Source organism: Struthio camelus, chromosome 1, assembly GCF_040807025.1.
Source record: "Struthio camelus isolate bStrCam1 chromosome 1, bStrCam1.hap1, whole genome shotgun sequence".
In the NCBI taxonomy this organism is placed as follows: domain Eukaryota; kingdom Metazoa; phylum Chordata; class Aves; order Struthioniformes; family Struthionidae; genus Struthio; species Struthio camelus.
This window is the reverse complement of record NC_090942.1, coordinates 83,282,218-83,310,141: the sequence shown is the minus strand read 5'-3', so window position 1 is coordinate 83,310,141 and position 27,924 is coordinate 83,282,218. Positions and strand designations below refer to the sequence as shown.

At 38.5% G+C, this 27,924-nt stretch overlaps 1 protein-coding gene across 2 annotated transcripts in view; it reads right to left on the bottom strand.

The window, feature by feature from the left end:
• The window catches only part of ANO2 (anoctamin 2), a 212,167-nt gene that overhangs the window by 129,055 nt on the left and 55,188 nt on the right, over positions 1–27,924 (bottom strand). For both annotated transcript variants that reach the window (XM_068953763.1, XM_068953769.1), the window contains 5 exons: positions 27,706–27,754; positions 24,234–24,289; positions 23,932–23,973; positions 19,371–19,435; positions 1,806–1,940 (listed from right to left, as the gene is read on the bottom strand). In XM_068953763.1, coding sequence (XP_068809864.1) covers positions 1,806–1,940; positions 19,371–19,435; positions 23,932–23,973; positions 24,234–24,289; positions 27,706–27,754 — 347 coding nt within the window. The remainder of the gene's footprint in view (positions 1–1,805; positions 1,941–19,370; positions 19,436–23,931; positions 23,974–24,233; positions 24,290–27,705; positions 27,755–27,924) is intronic.

The window sequence follows — 27,924 nt, the reverse complement described above, 5'->3', positions numbered from 1 at the left end:
TGTCTGCATTATCTTATGCCATAAGGTTTCATCTAAGTTCCTCAGATGTGAGCAGTTATTTTAGGCACTCAAACTGATATGTTCTAAAGGTATTCAAATGCTGTGTACACAGTGGTTTCAGAAAATTAGACTCCTTTACATTTCAAGATTCACAAGTTTGCCTTTCTGCCACTGCTGATTGAGGATGTGGTATTCTAACTCACTGGCTCCTTGTCTTTCTAGTAAAGAGTTTAAACCCAATTAAAAAAAAAAAAAAAAAGCTGTAACCCCTGTAAAGACGAAAAAGCTTACGCTTCTGGCTCAAATATTCAGAGGCTAAGTTGTATTTCCTCTCCCTCAGTTTACAGTATTTGTTCAGCTGTCCCCTGGAAAACATACCAGGTAGGTAGCTTCCTTACAGATTTTAATAAATTTTCTTTAAGGTTGTTATTTTAATTCCTATTCTTATTTGCTATGCATTTACTCAGTCTGTAAAAACTTTAAAAATTGCTATCATTATCCCTGAACAAGTGAAACCCTGCTTGACATTGCTGAGTTTATCTTCAGTATTGTCATAAGGGCTGCATGGGGAAGACATTCATACCTACGCAGTCTCATCCAGATTAACTGACCTGTGCAGAGCTCAAGTGTTGCTTGCCAGGGTCGTGTCCTAAGGATAGCTTTGCAACATTGCTTCATTGATAGGTGGTATATTGTGATTATGGTTGTTGCCATATTGACTATCATTACATGGTATTTTTTTTCCTATGACTTAAGTGCTATTCAAACTGTAGTATCAATATATAAATAGCATATTGTTTGAATGGCATACAGCTGTTTCCAGCTATCATACAGTTAATGTAATGCTCTCTTCTATTTCAAAAGGCAGCAGAGGGTGCTGCAGAGACATCTTTGCCATAAATCTCACTTCAGTTTAAATGTTAGCACAAGCTTTCCCACAGACAAGCACAGCCGATCATGATTCATTCAGAGCAGGCTAAGAAAACAAACCCTAACTCAGAAGTGTAGTCATTCATCATTTATCTATCAGCAACAATGCCTTACTGCCGAGTGATCTGCTTTAAAATTTGCCAATTTATTTGAGAGAATACAGGAACTGCCCTAACAATTGTGACTAGCAATTCTGCTAACCCAGTGTCCTTTCCCTACCAGAAGGCAGTCCCAGATGGTACAAAGAAAGTGTCCTTTTCCACTGAGAGGTAGACATTAATATTAGTGTGTCAGACTGACTGAAAGGTTTGTTAAATAGTATAACATCTTGAGGGGATACAGCACAAACCCCAACTTTTTTATAATTGGCAAGAAGGTGAATACCATGGATATCAAATGTGCTTAATTTACCAAAGATCATTCATCCTATTGTGCAAATAGCCTGATTTTACTAAGATGAATGAAGTATTCAGGAGGTACTTGACAGGGAATTTGCATTAACTTCAATGAGTTCTGAACTAAGTTTGTCCTTTTGGATGAGTATGGAGATATGCACATTCATAAAAAGCAGTTGGATACTGTAAAAAAGAACTTGCAAGTAATCATATTCCTTGACTCAAACCTTTTGCAAAAATGCAGTAGACTTACTGAATGTTTTTGTTTCAGAAGCTGCAATACTGAACAACCAAATAAATATGTCATTCAAATGTCTTATCTACTCAATAAATGTGTATTTAAAATGTTTACAGGCTGCTTACAGGCATCAATGCTATATCAGTTTCTCAGACATTTTTAAATCAATTATTCTCACTAAATATAAAAAGCACAGTGTTATAATTTTCCAGTAACAAAATACTGGTAACAGAGAAGCTTACCTAGGAATGTCACTCTCAATGGTTATACAACCATAAAGAAATACAATAACCCCAACTACTGAAGATGGAATGAGGAATTCTGTATATAAACCCAGCCATGCAAAATAAAGTCCTATTTTTTCTCCAAAATACTTTCTGAAAAAGAAGAAAAAAAGATATATATCAGGGATGTCATCTTCAAACATATTTTATGGCTTCTTAACAATCTCTGCAAATTAAAATAGTAATTGTCAAAGACCAGGATGAAAACCCTGACTATCTTGAAGTCAGTACCACCAAAAGTGAGTAGGACAGGTTGAGACTTTCTAATCTGAGGAGTTAAAGACAGCCCTGCATCCTTACATTATGATACCTACCCAAGATTTGCTCTGACAAGACTACAACTTTTGCATCTTTAGCTGAAGTCAGTGAAATATCCCTCACAGACTTCCATCAGGAGGAACAGGAGTTCACCTGATTTTTTAGCAGAAAATGCTGGTAAGGATTCAGTGCTTTAAGGAAGTACCTCAGTAAGCCATCATTCTGTTTCTCTGTAGTCCTCTTGGATGCAATGAAAGGCATAGAAATGAGATCTGAGAATGAGATCTGTGTGAACATACTGACAACACTCTCGAATGTCTTTACAGACTAGTAACGCTGAGTTTCTGTTAAACAGGAAGGTTTACTGGCATACTTTGCACTAGCTTTTCAGAAAGAATAAATATTGTTGATAAATTAACAGCGACTGTACAGCAACTTTGCAAAAACAGTTTCTACTCTGAGGAACAGTTCATTGTACAAGTTGATAAATTACTTAGCTAGTACTCAGCCCAACATCTTCATGAATCACCCTGCAAGAAGTAAACTAAACATAGATGACACTCACTGACCATTCCAAAGAGCTGTTGGGAGTGATTATAAATGTTGCAAAACACCAAGAGCTTCAGAGACCTCAGTAACTCACCAAAAAAAAAAAAAGAAAAAGAAAAAGAAAAATCATTAAAATAAAATTAAATTTGGATAAAAAGCCACACAGAGAGAAACATTACACAAGCCAGAAGACACTGGACAGAAAGCAGAAGGATGGAGAGGACTTAGGGAATGAAACCGCTGTTATTCCAGTGCTGCAGCTGGGAGAACCAACGTAAAAGTGAGGGGAATCTCAGGATTCTTCTGCAAAAGAAGTACATCTCCTACACCTGCCATTTTCAAGGTGGTCATGGGCAACAGATTGTGTGAAGTATCAAACAAGACAAACGGATCTCTGGCACAATAACTCAGACAACATTAATTTAATTAGGTAGGCTATTCTCTCTCATTTCAGTAACAACTTGCATATATCAGAATAGGAATACTATTTGCAGTAACCAGTCTTTAAACAGCATATATCAGTTTAGTAACTCTACAGACATTCACACCACAGCATAGCTTGTAAGTTCACGGGAATAAAGGACTACCACATTTGTACAGAATATAAGGAAATTTGATACAGTACAGTTTATGAGATGATACACTAAAATAGTTTTTTTGTAAATATAATTCTGACAATGTGGGACTATTCTATAACCTGGCACATGCATTCCAGAGGTAATTTTGCTTTATTTTCACATTTATTGTTCTTTGAATGTGGTCTTGAGTATGAAGCAAGGGAGGAAGTATTTGACTAAAAAATAGAGATAATACAATGGCCTATAGCTTTGCTTCAAGCCCCCTGTATTAGCCAACATACAGCAATACTGTCCTAGGAGCAGCCCAGGCCACAGGGATATTCAGTTTGTTCTCAGGTTTCCTCCTGACTGGGAAGGGACATACCTTACATTTGCCAGTAAAGTAAACATCCCTGAACACACCCCAATAACATGGAACAAGAATGAGGAAAGAGAAGTATTCTGATGAGCCATCTTCTTCTCACTCCTTCCTTATTTGTAGAGTTGGACAACATACATAGCTAATACAGAAGCTCCTAGGAGGTCAAAGCAGGCATGAAAAATAGTGCCCAATATGAGCTGTGCTAAACTGTCAACTGTTATGATAAAGGGCCATGAAGTAACACAGAAAGTGTTCAGATCCAAGCAGGAGAGAGGAACATATGGCTCACGAGGCTTTCTATAGAATTATGAAACTTTCCAGTGATAAACGTGATCTGTAACCTATAAAGCAAATGGTTGCTATTTGCACCCATGCCAAGAGAAAGTGAGAAGAGCTCAACAATGTTCTGGCAGCATGGGGCAGACATTTGCCAAGAAGAGAACTGCGTAATGTTCTGTGACTTAACTGTTTTGAAAAAGAAAAATCATTAAGAATGCTGTGCCTAAGCCCAGTCCACCTATATGCCAGAAACTGAAATAATCTAAAGAGATGCAATGACAGTGCTTGAAAGCATAATTATAAATTTAAATCTGAGTTTATCAAGCTAGCAAAACACAGGGCACGGACATGTTCTTTCCTTTCCTGACGCTTGCAGAGACCTGATCTCCTGTTTCTCTGAATGGCAGTCAAGCCTGTGCAAACACCTGTGATGTACTGCAAGAGACCCAATACAACACCTACTGCAGCCACGTCTGGACTCAGCGATTTTTGACTCAAACCTCAAGAACACCATTGGGTTGGTTTCTTTCCTAGCCCCCTAAGAATCTCATGAAAGAGGCACACAGGCATAGTTTTACAAGGTTTGAAGTCATTTAACTCCTAGTCAAGTCAATAGCTTCACCCTAGCAAATTTCAAAGCTATTTCTTCTTGAAAGCAGGATGCTAAGTTTTCTCAAATCAAAATACTATCCTCTCTATACTCATGCACTAACCTGAAAAATTAGAATGATGGTAGTAAATGAAGAGAAGATATACTTTCTTCAAAGGGACATGTGTTGAGAAAAGGAAAGTTTACAAGTTTTTGCATATAAACACCAAGAACTTGGCATCTTCTCTTATTTACACTGGGATAAAACTAGTCTTATTTTATTATAGTCAAGGAATTACTCAAGATTTATATTGGTGTGGAGAAAGAGAAGTAAAGATCTCAGTTTTGCCCTACCTATCTAGCTAACTCGCATACAATTCACATATATCCAGATAAAGCTAAGGATTAATCCTTTCCAAAGTATGCTGACGGACTGCACTTTGAGGAGTGCCAGAAAAAGAGTACTCCCTCTACACTGCATGAGCTTTATTTCCACATCAGCCGTATTCCGAAGCACAGAAGTGTCCCTCCTATAAATACCTGTGCACTGAGAACAGCAGTTCTCATCCAAAGCAAGAGGCAAATGACTTTGATAACAAACCTATGCGGCTCCCATCAGAAGCAGCAGTCACACATTGCATTGCGTGTGTTGTTACAGTCCATGGTGAGACTTTGTGTCTTTCACTTTGAAAGATGTTTTGAATGCTTGCTAAATGGCCTCTTACCAACCACTGATTTCTCTTGAGTGAGAGTCATGTATTTAAGGAAGGATTAGGCCACAAACACATGATCCAGAGACACACAAATCGCCCACATCTTCTTCAGAAGCTGAAAAGAAGCTGGAGATTCTCAGAGCTTTCCAAGATCAAGCAAACAATCAGAAACAGCATAAAGAGAAAAAGAAAAAAAAAACCTGCAGAAAGTGCATTCCCGCTCACAGCAGTTAGAATAAGAAGTATGGGAAGGCGGCAGTCAAAATGTTTACTGAATTCCCTTTGCTTCACCCATATAATATTTGAACCAGACATCTGCAATGCTCTTCTGTCTGTCTGGTTGCCAAAACAACATCAAAAAGAATAACTATTAATTAAACCCTTTGCATGCACATTGGTCACAGTGCTTCCATGCCAAGCTGTGCAATTTATAAATAGGCTAGGGGGGAAAGAAAGAATAGAAAAAATCTTTAGTTTTTTAACGCTACAAAAATAAGTGTGAGCTACCTGGAATGTGGATAAAGCACTATGATGCACGACACATGCTGGAAAGAACTCTAGAATGTTTCAGGAACAAAGTTAAAAAGTCAGGGAAAAGATACTGTGGACACTGAGTCACCTAACTGGAAAGACTTCAAAATTCTTCAAAACTCTTCAGTTGTTTAATTCCTATACTGCATTCTAGGCCGGCTGTTGTTTCATATTTGCCATAATACATTCCCCCCACAAAAGTTAATGTTTTCTGTGCAAAACCACACTGCTTTACAGCTATTTATTTGGGAAGCTCACCCCTGTACAGATGGTCACAGGTACTACTTATGCCTTCAAAATAACCCTGTTCTCACAGATTGTAGATAAAATTCTAGTGTGTCTATGACTGGGAGAAAGGTAAGCATTTCTCACAAAGTATAATTTCATGTTAAAACACCACTGCTATCAGACCTAGGTAAAAAGCTTTCTTCCCTTCTCTACCCCACCTACTCATTCGCTCTCTGAACCACAGTTTACCTTCTGAGTTGCGTTGACCAAACGTAAAGTAGATCAGATGCCAGTTAAAAAATACAAACAAAACCCCCAAAGGCCACAACCGCTTCTTTGGCAAGCCAGTTCATAGCGTAGGCTATGAATAGCTGTGACAGAGCAGTGGAGCAAATAGCAACCTGTGGCACAGGGTCAGGAACATAAAGAATACCTTCAGTATGCTTTAGTACCAGAAAAAAATCATTACACTGGAGGTAGCATAGTGACTACCCTTACAAATATAGAACTAATTTATAGTATGCTCTAAGCTCAGAAAACAAGGGTTTTGATTTTTATTACTGAAATAATAGATCCCAGCACTGATGTTTCCTTCTCAAAACTGTAGCCTTATTTGACAAATGCTGCTGAAGTACAGAGAAAATTTGATAATATTCATACTCCTGGCTATTAAAGTGGAGCCAGGAACAGGTTGTAACATCGCTGTATACTTCACCATTTCACTCACAGAATCACGTAACAGTTGAGGTTGGAAGGAACCTCTGAAGATGATCTAATACAAGACCTCTGCTCAAAGTAGGGTCAGCTAGAGCAGGTTGCCCAGGACCATGCCCAGTCAGCTTTTGCGTATCTCTGAGGATGGAGATTCCACAACCTCTCCTGGCAACCTGTTCCAGTGCTCAACCACCCTCACAGTAAAGAAGCATCTTTTTTGTGCTCAGAAGGACCTGCGTGTGTTTCTGCTCATGTCTGTTGCCTCTCATTCTGTCACTGAGCAGCACTGAGGAGAGTCTGGCTTCATCTTCTTTACATTCTCCCACCAAATATTTATAAAAAATGATTAACATTTCCCCTGAGCCTTCTCTTCTCTAGCCTAAGCAGTCCCAGCTCTCTCAGCAACTCCCCATATGAAAGAAACTCCAGCCCCTTAAACATCTTAGTGGCTCTTCACTGGACTCGCTCCAGTAAATCCATGTCTCTCTCGTAATGGGAAGCCCAGAATTAGATACAGCACTCCACATGTCGCCTTCCCAGGGCTGAGTAGAGGGGGAGGATCTCCTCCCTCCACCTGCTGCCTCCCTCCTCTTCCGAATGCAACCCAGGATATCGTTGGCCTTCTTGGCCACAAGGGCACATTGCTGGCTCACGGTCAATTTGCTGTCCACCAGGACAGCCAGCACCTTCTCTCCAAAGCCACTTTCCAGCAGGTCCGACACCAGTGTTTACTGGTGCATGGGGTTATTCCTCCCCGGGTACAGGACCCTGCACTTGCCTTTGTTGAACTTCAGGAGGTTCCCCTCTGCCCATCTGTCCAGCATGTCGAGGTCCCTGCTGTAGCAGCCACTCCTCCCGGTTTTGTATCATCAGCAAACTTGCTGAGAGTGCACTCTATCCCTTCATCCAGGTCATTAATGAAGAGGCTATGTGCAGTGATCACAACCCTCTGAGCCCTGCCATTCAGCCACTTCTCAATCCACCTCACTGTTCACTCATCTAGCCTGCACTTCCTAAACTTGTCTGTGAGGATGTTATGGGAAACAGTGTCAAAAGTCTTAGATAAACAGTATCCACTGCTCTCCCCTTACCCACCAAACCAGTCATTTCATCACAGAAAGCTATCATCAGGTTGGTCAAGCATGGTTTCCCCTTTGTGAATCCATGCTGACTACTCTTGATCATCTTCTTGTCCTTTATGTGTCTGGAAATGGTGTCCACGATTAGCTGCTCCATCACCTTTCCCAGGGACCAAGGTGGAGCTGACTGGCCTGTAGTTCCTCAAGTCCTCCTTGCCCTTCTTGAAGACAGAAGTGACATTTGCTTTGCTGCAGTCTTCAAGAACCTCCCCTCATTGCCACGACCTTTCAAAGATAATCAAGAGTGGCCTCGCAGTAACATCGGCCAGCTCCCTCAGCACTTATGGGTGCATGTCAACAGGGCCCATGGAGTTGTGGATGTCCGGTTTGTTTAAGTGTTCCCTAACCTGTTCTTCCTCCTCTAAGGGTAAGTCTTCCTTGCTCCAGACTTCCCTGTAGTCTCAGGGACCTGGGATTCCTGAAGGCCAGTCTTACCAATAAAGATTGAGACAAAGAAGGCATTCAGAACCTCTGCCTTTCCTAGGTCCTTTGTCACCAGGGCCCCTGTCCAATTTAGCAGAGGGCCAACATTTTCCTTAGCCTTCCTTTTGCTCTGTTTGTAGAAGCCTTTCTCATTGCCCTACGTGCCCTTCGCTCTGTTCAGCTCCAGATGGGCTTTGGCTTTCCTAACCCCATCCTTGCATGTGCAGTGTCTCTATGTTCCTATGTCTATATTGTCTATGTCCATATTCTTCTGGATTTGTCTTTTTTTTCCACTTGGAAATTTTCTCAGGGCAGGATTCAAAGATTTATTACAACCACCTGGGACACCTGGGTGGAATTACTGCTCAGCAGCAACACTGAGGCTGCTGTACATCCTGAGATTTCTATCGTGTATGTGCCTGACAGTATATACACACATATTTCTGTCCAGACAGTCGCAGGCAGAAATGTGTCCGTGCTAAATCCAAATATATAGGGACTGCACCAAATGGAGCAAGATGGAAGCCAGGAAAGGCTCCTGGAAGAAAACAACCCCCCTTGGCGCAATAGCCAAGAGACTAAGAAACCTTTTTTATTAAAATTTTTAGAGGAGAAAAAAAATATATAGAACCTCAGCTAAATTACAATGCAGTTGGATCTGAGGCAGGAAAGAAAAAAGCTATTAGAAAGGCCAAATGGTTTTATGTACAGAAAACAAAGAAAGGAGCCTCTATCCATGGGAAGAGTACATGGTGGTCCCTAAACCAGAACCAAGGCTCAAGATTGTCCGGTAGAGAGTGACTATTAGGATGTTTGTGAAAATAGTTGATAAACCAGTGAAAGAGTCCTAAACCAAACCCCAAATGCTGAAAGCCACCTCTAACATTTATCTCTGTGCCCCAGTCAGCAAATGCCCCTCGTTCACTTTTTGAAGCACCAGACTGGTAAGATATGGAAAAAAGTTCAGAGCCTGAAAGTAGAACTGCGCAGGATGCCACAAAAGTCATATAATGAAGCCTCTTTACTTAAGGTTCTTGTTTGAAATCTTATTTAATGAATATTTGTTGTCTCCTCCAATGGGACCCGAAGTCCGGAGCCAAACCTTCCTAAATTACAGATTCTATCAGCCAGAGACGTGTTTTCTTCTCAGACACTATGAAATATGTTTGTGCTCCAATACAGGATGAAAAACACTGTTAAAATATTGGAACACGTAGAGAGCAAAAATTTTGAAATTCACTTAGCTATGGGATTACCTTATTTCCCAGTCTCTCAGCTCTTAAGAAATAACTACTGTTCAACACAGTAACAGGGTACTATTTAGGGAAGTGTCTCATGTGTGGAGGAAGAGAATTGTCCAGTTCTCACTGTTGTGTATTCAAAAACCTGGGAAAAATGTCTAGAATAAATATGCAGGACTTGAGGTTTACAGTGTAATTTAAAATAGCAAAAGATCAATCCTTAACCTCTACAGAAATAAAACCAAGACAAGCCAGTCAGCTTCAAAGATTCCCAAGACGTATTGCACCCATGTCAGAAACTGTCAGAATAAAACTGAGGGGGCATAGTTTGTGGTGATGGATTACAACCAGGAAAAAAAAAAGCCATTGGTTACTGACTGTAATACAAAGAATAATAACAACACAGTAAAGTAGACATAAAATGTTGTAACTGAGACAGAAAAGAAGGCTTGATACCTAACAATTATATGAAAAAGCAACCTGCTGGTTAGTCAGAAACACTGTGACAGAGTTCTCCTCCTCTAGTATAAGAGGAGACAAAGCTTCGCTGCTTCCTCAGGGCACTCCAGGATTTGTGTGTTACTTAAGTGTTCAGCTCACTATGGTTAAGGAGACCTTTAAACGGAGAGCTAGACATGATGCGAACATGATTTGCAGTGACACAAAGACAATAATGAACTCATATACCACATTTCTGGTGCAGTAGCAGCACTCCTTAAGTTTCTGCATTGTACGAAAGGATTAAGAGCCTGATTACATTATTCTGTTGATGTCTGGATTTGCCTGTTAGGTTCTTCGTTTACAAAAACTCTGCATGTCTCTGAGAGTAGGCAGTGACCACAGCATCCCTTACTAAAAAGGGAGGAATTTTTAGCAGGAGTAACACAAAATTTGCCCCATTCACTTCTGAGAACTCACATAGAAGACAACATGTGAACACTCAGTGTATCTCTTGACACTTTAGCATTTAAAAAAAGTCACTAGCTCTCGACACTTAGCAAATCCAAAATCCACAACAGGCATCCTGGCAATGTATCTGCTGCTCGGAAGGTTGCCTATGGGGAAGAGAGTAGAGTTTTGCTACAGAAATATTTTCAGCCCACCAAGTGAAGTTCTGTGTAAGGAATAAAAAAGTTATTTATGCACACCACATTTTCTCTCATAACCAACTCTACAAATAATCGATAATCTATTTAATATGTTGCAGTGAATCAGCGTTTCCTGTAGACTGGCAGGGACCTTATCTAGTCCTTTTCTTCTTATTCTTAATATCCGTTCTTACTTTCTTTTCCAGCTTTTCTTCTATCTTGCAAATGACACATTGGTCAAAGTTCTTACTGTGAACAAGTGTGAGGTCACTGATATTGTATCACTTTCCTAATCTCCTGTACTCCCAAGAGATAATTTGCACCATTTTCTATATAATCTAGCTTATCAGAGTTGCACAGAAGCACAGGCACAGACTTCTTTTCATAAGTAATCATTGTTTTTAATTACTACTTTGAATTTTTTCTAGTATTGCATGAAAGCTTGTTTACTCTTCAAAGTTATATAGGTAAGCCTCACTACAGCTTCTGAGTTCATTTTGTGTATTTGCTTTAGATGTCACCATAAGCATTACTATCATCAGAAAGACACCATCTAGTGGTTAACACACAGATGTATAACTTCCCATAAAAGACAAGTATAGTAAATTCTTTATTAGTCACAGCGTTACAGCACATTTTGAGATGCCTTGCCTGCTGAAGTTTTGAAATAATAAGAAAGTCATAAATCTTTTTTAATTAATATTTAAACTGCCAGTTCTCAAGACTTCCGAGAATGCGACATAACAGGATATGGATAGGTCAAACACATGGTTTGCAAACAAAACAAATTCAAATACATACTGTAAGTATAATTAAATAAATTCAACAGTTTCCAGTTCATTATTTCAGAGCACTTCAGTTGCAACCATTCCATCGAAATGCTAATACACAACAGCAGTAGTCACTTGCTCAAATATAGCAATATTTCTCCTCTCTGTGCTGATTGTGGAAGCTCAGGGAGTTCCCATGCCAGAAACCTTCTTGTTGAGGGTGTTTTCTGAGGATAAGTGTTACATTGTGCCCAATTCTTAATCTCTTCCCTTGTCATCTTGCTTTTGTTCACTGTTGGAAACAGACCTATGGTCTGACTTAAGTGTGACTTTTTTACAGAGAGAGTAAGGTGCCTCATACACAAAATCCTCATGTTGGGGAAGACGACAGGACTTGGTCTTAACCTCTGGTCAGGGCTCAGGAAGTCAGGAAAAGACCTCCACTCACCCAGCATGCCCTGGTCAGAACTTCCCATTGGAAGTAAGGGGTCAAGTGCAGTTTACAAGAAAGGTAGATAAAGCTGCAACTTCCCTTAACAATACTATCTGATACTCTGGGCCACATACTGTCAAAGTAGCAGCCACCCAACTGCAGCAGCTCTTTTCTACCTCCTCCCAGTTCACAACGATACACACGTTTAGATGCCCACAAATATTATTGGAAAGAAAATGCAGGACTTGCTCCTTTGTTTCTAAATGAGGTGCCCCACCTCTGGCTTTTCCTTCTCCATTTTAAAAGAATACACTTTCAGTTCCCACCAAAGTACACTGATGTGAACTCCAAAAATACCTGTTGAACTGGGACCTGTCACTCAAGCCCATTAAGAAATATAAATTAATCTGAAGTTTAAACATCATACAAGAACTAAGCTCCTTAGCCAGATAGAGTTGTGTGCACAGATAAAACACAGCCTGAGCTTGCCTACAAAACTGCACAGTCCAACAGGCAGGTACTAGGAAGCTAGACAGCAACTGCTCAGTCTTCAGACCTCAGAGCTTCAGTTTTGCTAAGTCCTGATGCAGATGTGCAAGTCCCTTGCTGGATCTAGTTTTTGAAAATCCCACCAAAGGAATGAGGATTCTTGATGGTAATATGGATGTTAGTGCTCAGACAGTGTCCTGCAGCCTAGGAATGATGTTTATCAGAAAGCAGGGACCTGGTTTTCCTCACCATTGCAATACAAGCCTACTAGTTTAAAATTCCATCTCTCATACAAGCACCCATAAATAAGACGAAGTTCTTGCCAAAACAGACAGAGAACCACTTCCTACAAGACTGGTAAAGACTCTGAGTTGTAAGTAAATTAACCCACTCTGGTCACAGGCCTCCACCCAGCAGAATAATTCATTACAGGTTCTTCAGTGATTTGTGCAACTTGTGCAGAAATCCTTTGCTTTGCAGAGGACACAGGCTGGAGTACTTATGTGAGCCCTGTGGCAAGAAGTACGGGGCTGGTGGGGAAACTCCCTACAACTGCAGATGAGAAGTGCTGTCCTAGTTCTTTCATTCCTCTAACCCATAGTCCCTTTAACGTAGGTATGACATGATACATGCACTTACTTATGCAAGTCTGTGCATGAGTAAAACAGGGTCATCAGGGGCAACGAGATGACACAGACTCCAGAAACAGGAAAAAAATCATAATGTCAGAGAAAAGTGTTCCTTTCTTGACAGCCAAGCTTCTGCTCCAGGGTCCCATGTGCTTCTGGCTCCCTCCAAGAAGGACTCTGCTGTAAAAGGTGGCACTATGAAGCCTGAATGGACACTGGCATAGCACTGCCCACTGTACCTAACTCTTACTGCTAAGCTGTTTTAGGTGAATATACCACATGTTGGGAATGGATTTTCATTGCAGAGTTGCCTGGAACCATAAAAAGGTGCTTGGACTCCAAGTACAAGAGGGATATAATGAAAAGATGTGCTCAGATTATTGCCTTGGGCACATTCTCAGCAGAGATTTGGAAGGGAGCTAGATGAACTATTGCCAAAGGGCTCATGGGCATTTTTCTACTTATTGCTATATATGTTCGATCACTGCACTTCCACAAGCTTAAGGCTGTGTTCTCTTCTCTCCTAATAAAGAACTCTTTGCATATAGCCTCAACCTCTTTGTGGATTTTGAAGATGTGCCTGCTAAAGACACTCAGGGAAGAATTGCAGTGTTCCCAGATTTCTGCATGGGGAAGAGTTATATATCACAAGAAACTGTATTTTACTGTCATTACCCTTTTGTCATTGGCAAAAGGGAAGCCTGTCCAGGATCCTACACATCAGTGTATTCTCATAAGAATGCTAGAGTAATTCACCAGACTAGGGGGGAAAGCACAACACTAAACACACTGGTGCCTAACCCTCCTCCCTCAAAGGGAAAGAAAACCCCCAAAACTGAAAGGCGCCCTACTAACACCCAGTGAAGAGGCAATTAAAAAAAAAAAAAGAATCGGTGGGCAAGCCTGGAACATGCTCTTTCTCCGTTTGAAAGGCATTTTCTTAAATGAGTCAAACTGTCAGGTAGAGAAAAGCTAATTGCAATACTGAACAGGACTTCACACTCATTTAACTTTAATAAATAAAGATTTGGCATTTGGTTAGGTTAATTCCCAATAATAACAGAGGAGTGACAAGGAAGCATAGGAATGAAGACATATAGAAGACTCTGCACTTTGAGGACCAATGACCCTAAACTTATTGTAAACAGTTACTGAACAACATTTGATTGTACCTCTAGAATTAGGAAGGGCACCACAGACCTCTATTCTTAAATTTTTGCAGTTCCAGCCAGCACACGGAGACGAATGTTCTCCACATACGTGCAGAGATGAAGATGTGTTTACAAACAGCTGTGGTGAAAGCAGCAGTGACTTGCTGATGTACTGACCGGGCCAGACAGCCTCAGTTAAGAGGAATGCTCTATAAGAGAGTGATCTGAACTAAACTTTTGTAAAGGAAGAAATACTTAACCCTAAGACAGGGGGAACACCATTTCAGCAGAACTCCTCTTTTCTTATTTTATCATTACTACAAAACTACCCTGCCCTAAGTAGGGCAAGAAGATGTACCTTTTGGGGGAGGTGAAGATTGATGAAAGAAGAAAAAAGAGAAACAGGAAAACTTTAAAACACTTTTGGAGCCTGACTACTTATATTGAACGTTGCACTACACAGGCCCCAAAATACTGAAAGTGAACACAACAATATCCAGAGCCTAGACGATCAAACAACAGAACTTCATAGCTCTGACCATTACTTTCAAAGCAGACAGGCAGAGAAAGCTACAGGCTGCTGTGGTTTAAGAAAACAGCACTGAGAAAAAACAACAGAGGGGAAAAGATGACTCTTCTGTTAAGAGCAGATTCAAAGTGCACACACTGCAATGAAGTGCCAGAATTCATTACATACGAGGTTGAAACAATTTTCCATACAAAATAAAACACAGTTAAAAATAGGAAGGAAGAAATACATTAGGCAGACAGTTTGAGTACCAGAAGCTCCCAAGTTTTGATTTATATGCTATATACTGTAAATAATCTTTTGGCTAATACACTTTTCCACTTACTACTGCAAAAAGAGTTATGGTTTACATAATCTAATCTTTACAATGTCTACGTCTTCCCACCTTTCAGCTTTACAGTAAGATAAGTGTATACAAATACTTGGAACTTTGAAAGTAATCATGCTGTAGATAATGTAGGCTGTTAGGTATTAAGAAATTTGATGAAGGCATATTCACAGGAAATAGAAATGAAAACATGAAAAATGGGACATGTCAGAAGCAGCTGTTGAGCTGGGACCTTTCAGAAGCACCAACATTAAAGTAAGCTCCATCATAAATTAAAAAAAAAAAAGAAAGAAAGAAAAAGCAGCTAGGTCTGCTTGACATACTTAGGAATACTTAGGATAAGGTAATTTTAAATTAATATCAAGATAACAAAAGGGGAGCTCAGCTCTAAGATGATGGTCAACTCTCCTGAGCCTCAGTTCATGCACAGGTTCCCATCCACAGGTACTTCACGATGCTCATTAAGAAGATAACTTGCCAGTTTTCCAGCAGTTAAGTAAGCTTTTGTCTTAAAGGCTAACCACTTCTTGTGATATCAGCAACCTTAGCACAGTCACTTAGTCTGTCATTTAGAGCTCCTAAATGATATGTTACGTTCATACAGTTATAAAATTCTTTATAAATTCTATGGCACTCCTTTTACTTGCTGAATGTTTTCTTTACTTGCCATAATTCATCAGAGGTGCAAAGCTAAAAGACAAGAGATAGTGGTTGCAAGCTACAGCAATGAAAATTTGGACTGGACAGAAGGAAAAAGTTCTTCCCCCTAGGAGTAGTGCAGCACTGAAGCAGCAGCCCAGAGAAGCTGTGGAATCTCCATCCCTGGAGATTTTCAAAACTTGACTGGACAAGGCCTTGAGCAACCTGATCTAGCTTTCAAGCTAGCCCTGCTTTGAGCAGAGGGTAGATCTAGAGACCTCCAGAGGACCATGCCAACATATTTTTTCCATATTCACATAGTTAATATTTTGATTAAGATACCATAAAATCAATAAAAAACATGACAGCCTTTTTCTTCTCCTTAAGCACTTTTTAAAAACTCTTAGGGAGTGTCCTTCCTGCCTAGGGAACAAAAAAAATATTGTCCCTAAGAAATAGACAAATGCATTGACTAAAATATTGGCAAAATGAGTTCGAACTCATTTGTATTTAAGGGAAGAGCATCATCAAAATAGAAAGAAAAAAAAAATCAATGAACGACAAATATGTGGTTGTTTACAGCATCTTTTAAGCTGCATCACAAAGAGTGAGAGGAACTAATGTTACTAAGACCATTCCAACAAGAAAGCTATACTACAGAAACTCCTCTCCATTAGAAATCAAAACTTAACTTAGGACTAGAAAAAAAGTGTATTCTAATAGGCCAACCACTAGAACTGTATGGCTCTTGGAACTGCATCTTTCATTCTCTACTTGCTAAAGTAGAGTACTCACTCCTTCCAAGCATAAGAGTGACTGAAACAGGAGATAAACCTTTTTCAGATCTTTTAGCTTCAGACATCTGTCAGCATATAATTCATAATTTCCCTCTCAAAAAACGCAAATCATCTGCTTCATATGAGTTAAAAATAGACATATATGAAAGGCAAAGTTTGAATTCAGAAGGTTAAATTTAGACATTCACATTAACTGTTTTGTCATATAGCTCCACGCAATTGAAAGGGAAGAGCTGCCTTAGTCAGGCTTTGTTTTCAACAATGTTATTTAATGTCTGGATGTGCACCCAGAGACTGAGCGTCATTTACGTTTTACAAATCAACCTTTGATTCATCTGCACTATACATTCCCTTAAAGTTTTAACTGAACTAGGCTTGCTGCAGAAAAGAAATATGTAACATTTACTCAGTTCTCATTTGGTAAAAGACTCTCCACTCACCATTGCATTTCCTAATTTACCATACAAATTAGCCTTTCCCTGTATCTCAAAGAGGTGTACCAAGCCAAAGCAGAAGGCTTTTACTGATTAAGATGCAGAAGTGAATGGAACTGTCAGCCAATATTTTAGTGGCTCGCTTTTTGGGTCTGCTTTTTTAAGAACATGAAATATTCTACATTAAATCTGTTCAAAAACGGATTTTACAATTAGCACTCCCTTAGGATATCTGACCCCAGAAGGCACCTCAAAGATTCCCAGTTTGTGCCAAGGGCGAGCAGAGCAAATATGCAGTTCCTAGCTTTGGGGTACAATCATGTGGAAACCAGCAACAGCTGTATGGCCAGAAGCAAGGAATGCTTAATAGTAATTCTGCAGGGCTATAACTAGTTTTCCAGCATAAGCATCTCAGATTAAAGAATGTCTTTGAACTCCTCATCTTACTGAACAAAGGTGAAACAGGAATAGTTAAAATAAGCTACCCTGTGGCAAATTAGTATTAAAAAAAGACTAAGAAGTGTAATTTTAGGGTGAACGTTGTTTAAGCAACATACTTCAACAGAGATGTTAATGGATTTGAAAAGATCAGTCTGAACAGGCTTTGAAAATGAGGCAAAATAAACGCCACTTCTGCCATCCATCAAAGCCTGGATATAAACTTGCTAAGTTGCACAGTACTTCCATAACCAGAAAAAAAAGTTGAATAATCTAACCAAACTGAGAAAGAAAGATTACAATAAACTATCAAAAGCCTGGATGAATATCCAGTTTTTAGATACACAGTGGTAGTAACCATCCATCAAAATTTACCAAGCCAACTCCTGAAAAGACATAGTGTTGCTTCACTTTCATAAAGTGTTGCTGATGCTTGCCAAGGGAATAAGCATCCACCCTAAGAAACTTGACTTCAGATCCACTCCCCTCTCCCATATACACACACACTACAGAGGCACAAAGACCTAATTCAATCACAGAAAGAAAAGCGTGATAATTCTTTAGGTGTATATGCTCTAAAGCTCTAACGTTACCGAGGAAATAAAATACACATTTATTTTAGTGGTAACAGTTAACCTGATCGTTCAACACAGTATGGAACATAAAAGCACGAAAAATCATCTCCGAGAACAGAGAATCAATCGCATATGTCTAAACTTTTTTCTCTCACAGAAGTTTAAACCACAGAATTTCTATGAAGTCATATCAATGTAGTCAAACATCATAATGGGGACGGAGAACAGCAAGATACAAATGACAACAGAATGTAAGCAGATGTACCTCTATTTTTAATTTAGCCGAGCTGCCTGGTCTGATAAAACTTGAGAATTCCTCTGGCCACTCACTGTTGAACTTTTTAAACATTTGTAATATTTACTAAGGACATACCAGCTGCTGTAATCTTGTTCTGAGTTTATCTATTTGATATAGTATCCTGGCTTAGAATAACCGGTAAGCAAAAAGTATATGAATCCTAAACAAAAAAACCAAGGCCAAAAAAGGGGAAATTTCAAAGACGTGCAGACTTTCAATATGATTTGACGGTCTCACTACCATTTGTCAATTCGAAATATCTCCCTCACAATAAACCATTATTCTGTTTGTAATACAAGTTCAGTGATTAAGCCTTTGAAAAACTATGCATAGCATTTTAGCTTTAACTTGAAATACGATTTATTTTGGAAAGGCTACTGATTATCCATATTATGGACACTGAGCTAAGTCATCAGTATCCCTTTAACCATTCTAGGCATCCCTTTAAAAAAAGGATCCATTCAATTCAAGAGGACAACTTTTGCAAATTTTGCACTAATCCCTTAGTGGCAGACTGCATAATAAAGCCTAGCTGGAGCTTGACTATTCAAAATAAATATACTAACAGATGTAGTCTGTCTTGCATATATATAAATTATCTAGGAACAGATTTGGGTTTTTTTTTTTGTTTGTTAGTATCAGTTTGTTTATTCCTAGGCAGACATCTTCTGCAAGCATATTTCAAGCCAGTAGTTTTCACACGTATTTCCTGTTGATTATTCAGTATTTATAGTATACAATAGAAATTGTTTATTGTAGAGATATTGCAGAAATTCCTTTAAAAAGTGCACTGTTTTTGTTTTGTTTAATTTAAATGTAACTCTTCTATGAAATGTCACAGAAATATCAAAATTTTAAAGATATCAAAATCACTGTGCAAGCTGCTTGTTCAGATGAATAAAACTTGCATAAACAGGAGGAAAAAAAAGTCACGTCAATTTCGAAACTGCCAAATACTTTCAGACTGAACTGTCATGAGAACACCAGCTCCTAATTACTCACCAGATTTTCAGTGATCATAAAATGAAAATCCACTCATATAAATGGAAAATTCTCTTTTTAAAAATGAATTAATGCTTTTCTAAATCTGAAATATGACATTCTTCCAGGGATAAGCAAAATACAAAAATAAAAGTACATTATTAATAGTTTAGTGCATCTTTTTTAAAGTAAACTATCATTAGAGTTACAGAAAAGCAGTGAGAAATTTTATTTTCCATGCTTTTATCACATTTCCTCTGCTTAAGCAATTGAAAGGATCTTTACTAATCTGCATCAGCTAAGAACTGGGTCCCAAAGTGCTTTATAGAAGTACATGTTACCTTATGAGGTCAATAGGCTGAAACTTGTAAAATACTCCATATCTTGCCCATTCTCGATACAGCAACTAAAAAAAACCAGAAAATTAACTTGAAATCACTGTTCCCATCGGTTTTACAAACGTCTAAGAATAAAGATATACATTCTAAAATAAGTAGTTTTCCGTACTTAAATATAAACTTAGAAGTACGTTTTTCAAAGAGTTATATAAGACTTCAGCCAAACAAGCAATGAAAGGATGTGGCACATGCACCTTTTCCTGACATCCTCCCTACCCAATTTACTAGATAATGAAGTCAAACAGAAAGGCTCAAAGGGAAAAAAAATGCTTCTGTAGTCTCACGGAGATCTTCGGAGAGATGATAGAAAAGATTCTATTTGTAGTCAAAGTCTTTGAAACTCTTTTCTCGATTAACTTCATGTTGTACTTACGAACACTGTTCAGTACTTACCTAGGGTGTAATTCCAGACATTAAATAAATTGTGAGTTTCCAATGGGTAAACCACTTTGTAAAACATACTAAGTAGTAACAAGCTTGGCAAAACCAGTCTGCTCTCCTCCTGAGCTTTGAGGCTACTAGACCCAATAGACTACACATAAAAGCCCCTTCTTTCTCCATCCTGCATGTGGAATAAGTTCACATGTTCACCATGGGACCTGTGGTGCATTATCTACAATAGGAAATGAACTTAATTGCAATATCGTCCTTATTCCCTGTTTCATTGCTGTTATGTGATACATCTTTGCTGAACTTAAAAAAAACTAAAAAAACAAAAAGATCACCTTTGACAGATTCCTTTACAGCACACTGTTAAGGAAACTGATAGTCATGGTGTGAAAGATATCACGCTGTCTTGAAAGCGTCAAGGCAACAGTTGGATAGAAATCACCTACCAAATTAATAATTTGGCAAAAGAAGTTAGTGAAGACCAAAGAAAGCTGAGAGGAAACTTCAGCAGGACCTAACCTAAGCTAGATGACTGTTTACTGTATTTTATCTTCAGAGGAAGATAAGAATCAGGGCAGTCGCAGGCAAACGAGTAAGATTTTCCAAAGAACCATTTGAATTGTTTGCAGTCCTTTCATAGTTTTATGCTAATTCTGACCCCTCATTAGAGGGGGTCAGACTGCAGACAAAGAAAACACAAGCTCTTTAAAATCAACTTCCTGAAGTACAGAGTGCATGAAAAATTAATAAATAAATGCCCAGATTTGAAACTTAAATGTATCACACTTATGTATAAACCTTTATAAATCTATAGCATGACTTAAAAGACAGGTCTTAAGCCTTGTGCATCTATTTTCAAAAACATAAGCAGAGGTGATCCAGCAAGAAAGAATAAAATATGAAAGAGGTACGGCCAGCTCCTTTAAAATGAGGCACTTAATAATTCCTTGTGCAATTGGAGTAGTGATGAAACTGTATCTGGAGAAAAAGCTTCTGTGTGAAACATTGTATGTGTCCCAAGGGACAACCCTGGTACACATAGAATACATTCCGCAGAGAATTTAAATTAAGCCTTGTTAACATTTTTTTTCTTTTTGAATACAGAAACAAAGGTACAGTCCAAAGACACTTAAAAGTAATAATCTTAAAACCATAGGAAGATACAGATTTTTGCCTGATGTGTAATACATGGAATTCATCAGCTTAGTTGCAGGCTAGATTGCAAACTCTTTAGGGCTATCTGAACCTCATTAAGTGTCTGGGGGCTTGGGGGTAGTTTTTTTTTTTTTTTTTGGCCAGTAAATGATAGATTATTGCACAATGGAGCTATATAAATATACAAGAGCTGGAAACAATGTGAATAACACGAAGTACTTATAGTTTTTGCAATTAATTATCAGTAGTGCATCTGTCAGTTGATCCATTTTGACAACTAGCAGTTGATCCATTTTGACAACTACACCATCTTGTGGAGTTAAAAGCACAAAAACTATGAAATATTTTATCTACTGAAATAACTGAATTTATGTACCTGTTTGTCTTCCTGAATTGTACAGCATCAACTGCAAGTCTGGTTAGTTAACTGCAAAGTTACCTTGCCCTTTTCTGAGGTTTTCCAATCATATTTTTCTCATGTTTATAATGTGTCTCCTCGCACAGATGCTATGTGAAAGACCTACATAAATATCCAGGGAGCAGTTAAGACCTGGATCCTGCAAACATGTGCCCGCATAAGTATTACTGCTCACAATATGGAAATTGGCTTGCACTCGTTTGAGTGAATGGAGTGATGCCAGTGTACACTAGTTAAAGATCTGGCTTAGAACAGTTTCTGTTCTTAGATTAGGGAGCAAACCCTACACTGCTGAAGCAATTGGGAATTCAGCAGTGAGATTCCAGGAGTGTGGAGCCTCAGCTCAGAGAATATTGCTCTCACAGAGAACAGTCTCGCAAAATGCTTTGCATTTGTGGAAAGAAATGATGAGGCTGTGTTTGATTTTCTCTGGCTTCAAGAGGAGATGAAGAGGATTGCCCCTGCTGCCATCCTACTATGCTCATATGAATACTTTTTGTTCCCCTTTCAAAATCACTCGACATTCCCCCACAGCATTACATCAAAATTGTTTTATTTCCATAAATAGTCCTGCTAATAAGCACATTTGCTGAAATATCTGGAACAAGAAAGTTTAAAACTATTAAAATTATTAAAACTACTTAAGAGCTCTGAACGTAACTACAGAATTGATTTTGAAGGGCAGAGAGAGAAGAGAGGCCTTCCTAAAATTTCAGCCAGTACAGGTTACAGCATTATATCAGACTATGGAATCACAGATCGGTTATTCTGATCACAAAAGCCATAACACTGAAGTTAAGTTTGTGGTGTGGATGTTTTCCATTTGTGTATGTTAAACAATATACTAAGCCTCAGTTTCAGCTTAACCTGGAATGTGCTTCTTTCCAGATTTTCATTAAAATGAAAGGAATTCTAGGAACAGTTTTGCAATATAGTTGATTTTATTTTATCAGCTTCACTTCAAAGCAGTACTTTCTGTAAGTTTATAATAACGCTTTCCAATCTGCTTGTAACATCGTAGGGACGGTGTCATAGTATACGACAGCAGTGTATTTCCCAGATAGGTAGCATTGCTAGCAATGAAGGCTTACAGGTTGTCAATGGGCTAGAAGCTTAAAAAAGACCAAGTCAGTGTCTATTCCCATGACAAGTTGTTACCATGCTGCTATGCTCTACTTTTCTTTAGATTTTCTCTAAGCGGAGAGAGGGAGATTCCTCTACTCTCGTCAACAGTCTTAGGGAAACAGGGTGTTTCACTGAATGTAGATTTCTAATTCTCATAGGATGTGTATTGTTTCACGGGGCATTTCCTCCAAGGAAATCCTGAAGAGGGTTAATAAGGATTAACCTTTCATATTAGGAGCTGGTGCATAAACCTTCATTATTTGGGCTGCTTTACTGGCCTAAGTACCCCACTCAGGCTCAGTTCATCAGTCCTTGGGGTTACACAACAGACAGCTGAAATGGAAGACACAGATAAGTTAAATTGGAGAAAATAAAAAAGGGAAAGGGGAAAAAATCTCAAAAATGTCTCCCTTTCCTTTAAATCTGATCAGGGCTCTTCAGGAAATTAAACACTGAGACTATTAGATTCAGATAGAAAACAGATGATGCTATGCATAGAAATACTACAGTAGATTCTATGGCTAGGCAGCAAAGACATATGTGAATAATCAATAGAGTATTTCTGGAAAGAACCTTTTATGTTTTTAATACTTAACACTTCATAATAGAACCTAATAGGCAGGATAAAAAGAAGGCAGCACAAAATACTGCTAGTAGGGTGAATATTTTTCCAGACACTAGTACTCTTATTCCCTTTCCCACATTACCTAAGTTTTTGCCATTTACTAGCGTTCATTTAAGTTTCTTCTCTTTGAAAGCTGTGCTAGCCTTGTAAGTCAGTGAACTCTATAGCTGACTTTCAGAGACCATGAGTATAATGTCATAATCACTTACCCAGAGAAAACTCTGCAAGTGCAGAGCAGACAATCTCTTTATGAACAAAAAGTTTATTAAATAACAGACCTAAATATACAAGCTTCTGTACAATTTGTTTCCCAGCTTCGTCTCTTTTGCTTATCAAGGTTCATATTGAATTAAATCATATACAGGACATGAAGATATCTAGTGCGTGAATGATAATGCTGTTTAACAAAAACTACAAAGGAGATTGTGTTTCTCAAATTTTTACTTACCCAGTATTGGAGAAATCAGATTTACCTGTATGATCTATGAACTCAGTTTTCATTTCAAATGCAAAAACAATCATCACGTGTGGCAATTACACTCATGAGAACTACGCTGAGTGTTCTGGCAAACGCATGGCATCTTTGTATTTCTCCTTCATGCAACAGATGGCACTTAGCAACGTGTAATACCACAGAGTGAAAAGCATTTATGAGATGGCTTACGAGTCAAGAAGCAAGAATACAGGCAATTTATTTTCTCAAATATTAAACACTTTAGGCTTCAAAAAATTCTTATTTCACATTTTTCACATTAGACCTAATATGAAACTAATTCTGCAATGCACTTTACCTTTCTTTCATTATTGTCGTCATTTTGTCCTTCATATTCACCCTAGAAAATGAAAATGATTTAAATTACTGATATAAATATAGATAAAATTGAATAAAATACTTCTGAGCTGGTCTGATTTTGTTGATTTTACTTATAGGTTACTATCTGAAATGTATTTATGTATGATTTTTCATACTAGAATCACACACCTAAAATATTCAAATACATTTTCATTTTCACAGGCAATAAACATTAATTTCTATACACTACTGAGTAATATCATCGGAACACTAAATTTTAAATAGAATATAAATACATACATCATGAAGTGGGTATGCAGCATCATACACATTGTTTGCTATTAATGTGGTAATACCTAAAGGGAAAAAAAAAATGTCAACAGCTAAGCACCACTAAGCAGAAAAGATTATTACAGATTTCATTTGATTTCTTTACAGTAGGGGCTGAGCTGCATTACTGAAGACATTCAAGATCACGTTAGGCTGAGTATATACCAACCTAGAAGCGAACCTTAACTGGATAGGGAAAATATGTTTTCACAGAAAGGGTTAATTTTGCCTCATTCCTACACAGCACTTTTTCCTGGGTGAACTAGTACAGAACAAACACAGTTTTGACCGCTTGCTCATCCTGATAGATGAGAGGCATGTGACTGAGGAGGAAAGCACCTGGGATGTCCTTCCTGCAGCTTTGCAATGATTCCAGAACCACAGGTCTGGCTGAAGCACACAAGCAATCCAAAAGGCACTTTCGCAAAAGTCTGTGGCTGAAGAAATAGTAGAGAAAGATCACCTTTACTTCGACTACTATTAAATGAAGACTAGTCTTCACTGAACCAAGTTCTGGGTTTTCTACCCTTCCTCCTATTCATACGTAAGGTATCCTTCCAGGTTTGAAATAACCCTTCTTTGCTTGTAGAAGCTAATTGATCACCTTGTGCTCTGCAAACCGTGGTTATGCTGGAAAGCTACACGCACCAGGACAAGAAGTGCTGAGTCCTAAAGACTGTAATCAGGAAGTCTAGTGGAAAATACAGGAAGCTACTGTAACGTGGCACTACCAGTGACCTCACACTATGATGGCTTTAGCAATTGAATCCCCAGCCAGTAACTGCAGCACTTACAGACATACACAAGACTACTATGGCTCTCAAGACCTATGACTCTTAAAAACATTCTCTCTTCAGCCTCTGCAGGTGAAAAAAAGTCTTCCATAAGGCAACAACTAAAGATTAGCAGCCTATTCCAGTGCTCTATGTTTTCAAAGTCCAGTAGAAAGTAGAAAGTAGAAAGTTTGTCTTTAGTGATGAAAAAAATGCACATGGTCAAATCACACAACCGTCATTGTGAAATGCTTTGGGAAAACCCTCTGGCCAGAGATGTCAGGCAGGCATTACCAATAAATTTCTTCCTTCATACAACAGAAAATACTCTGACCACTATTTGCATTAATATAATTGGAACATCTTCATGCTTGGATCATGACAAGTGCTTTACTGACAGCATTCCATGTTTCAGAGAGCTTACAAAAGTCCAGAGATATGAGAAAAGAAGATATACCTTCTTTATTTCATGGAAGTAGAAGCATATTCAGCCTGATACAGCTGTAAAATTCAATAAGCAAACGTGTCCAAAGTGTTGTTACTTTCTCCCATTATATTATGGAACATGAAGCAAGATTATGAAAACCAGAAACTGCTACAAGACTGCTGAAATCAGTTTCCTACCTTCTGTGCAAAAAAAAAAAAAAAAAACACACACACACAGCAAAAATAAACAAATAAACAAAAAAAATCATAAAATGGAAAAAAAAATAAGGATGTTTAAAGATATCTAGTAAACCATTCACGTTGTGTGCTCTTGAGACCTGGGAGAAGGTAAAACCCTAGCGACGTATGAAGCACAGGACTTCTGGGAGTGGATTTCGGAGGATCAAGCCAGTTAGTTATTTTGGTCAAACATGACAGACAGATAGCCATAGTTTGGCCACGGACTAGAAAGATGGGAAAGACAGGAGGGTTAAAACATATGCCTTCATGTCAAACGGGATCTTGAGCTGACCTGAGCTTGAAGTATATCACCCTATATTTTCACCTTAGAGTAAAAAAAGCCTGAAAAATCACTACTAGTGCTTTGATCTCTCAAGTTAGCCTTTATTACACCACAAAACAGAACAAACTATTAGAATGGAGAAAACTGAGTAAGAGGGTAAAATAAGAGCTCTTTCCCTGCCTACTGCGTCCTTGTAGGATGGATTACTTCTTTCAAGCTTGCTCTCAAGTCCAACAACTTTTAGATGCATAGAGTCTCAGCAAATTCAACAAGGTCCCTCTAGATCTCGAGGGAAAGCATCACCTCTGAGGGCTGGCTTTTATGTCAGTGAGTTTCCTGTCCCTGCTGCACTTCAGGCTTCTTGTTTTCTCTGCCTCACACAGCCTTGTCTCTAGAAGCCTCTACTCTAGAGACTCCTACTTGCACAGAGTCCACAGCTCCTAGGGAAAGCAAGATTTCCCTATGCACCAGGAGGGTCCCCTTGAGGCAGAGTGGAGCAATCCAGGAAAAGAGACAGCATTCCTCTCTACTGCCCAGCCAGAGCCTTTCAACAGATCAAATCACAGAACAAGGCAGAGTGAACAGTGAATAAAACAAATGTCAGTTGAAGAATTTCTTTTAGAAGCGGAGGCTGTTTGATAGATCCTCGATGATTTTTTTTCCACTTTTCACCTCCGTACGTTAAAAATTTTAGATTAGATTAGGAAAAAGAATATATAAAATGGTCTTACAGGCCAAAATTTAAATGTTCATTCTGGGCTAAGCCAAATATTTTTGGTTGAAAAAGATAAAATAATTGCTTTTTTTTCTTTTTTTCCCTCCATATAATTGGAAAAAACATAACATTTCTCTTTTAAGTGTAACCTAAACTAATCTTTTTCCATTTCAGCTGCTGAATCAAGGAAATCTGTCACCTGCAGCTTCACTGCACAGAGTTTATCCCAAAACCGGCAGGAGACTACTTGTACAGCACACTTACTCTTTGCAAGTGAATTACACTAGGACACAGCAATCTCTACTGAAGTGGTCAAGCTACCAGAGGATTTTCAGAAAATGTGCCAGAAAGCAGTACTATATGCTTTTCAACTCTGAGGAGGTATAGGTGGTGATATCACAGTGGAGGAAGGAAAAGAACAAAGAGAAAAATATGTACACCTGTATCTATTTTAAACCTCAAGAAAACAACCCCCCACCAAAATCGGAGAGCAGAAATAGACCTTGGATGTCGGATTCCACAGATCACACAACCTCTTCAAAATAGTCATATTTAAGTCACAGATTTCACTAGGCAGTTCATGGACATCGTTTTTAAAGCTGCAGTGATAAAAATAACCTGGAAATATGTATTATTGTATAGAAATGTCAAGGTAAATCTGCTCCCGGAAGAAATAACGCAATATATTGGAGTTGACATCCGAATTTTCAAAAGCAGATCATAAAACAATCAAATCCGATTTTATAACTACTTGTGAAGTGCAAGTTCAGTGCCAGATCCTGCACCTGTAGGGATGAAAAGCAAGCTCCCATTACCGATGTCTTACATAAACGGTAGATCAGAAAGTCTGATTTTATTCCTCAGAAAATGCACCTGTTTCAATATCTATTTTTGTGGAAAAGTGGCAGTATATTTTTCTGTTCTGTTAGATAAATAAATATTCAGTGAGATACCTAAACAATTTCTTTCAAAACAACATTTATAATTCTATTCCCTCCCTCTTACCCATGCTGTTTCTGGCCTTTGTAGGTGTGCGTTTCAAAATTTCACGTACCTGTGGAAAAGAAGAGCAAGGATATAACACCTAACTTGTCCTTAGCATTCTTTTCCTCACAATGCAAGCAATAAAATAAAGCTTAGAAATAAGCGGTCACTGTAGAGTTCATTTACACTTATATTTAAATTGTATGTTTCACTCACACATAAATATATGATTTGGGGCCT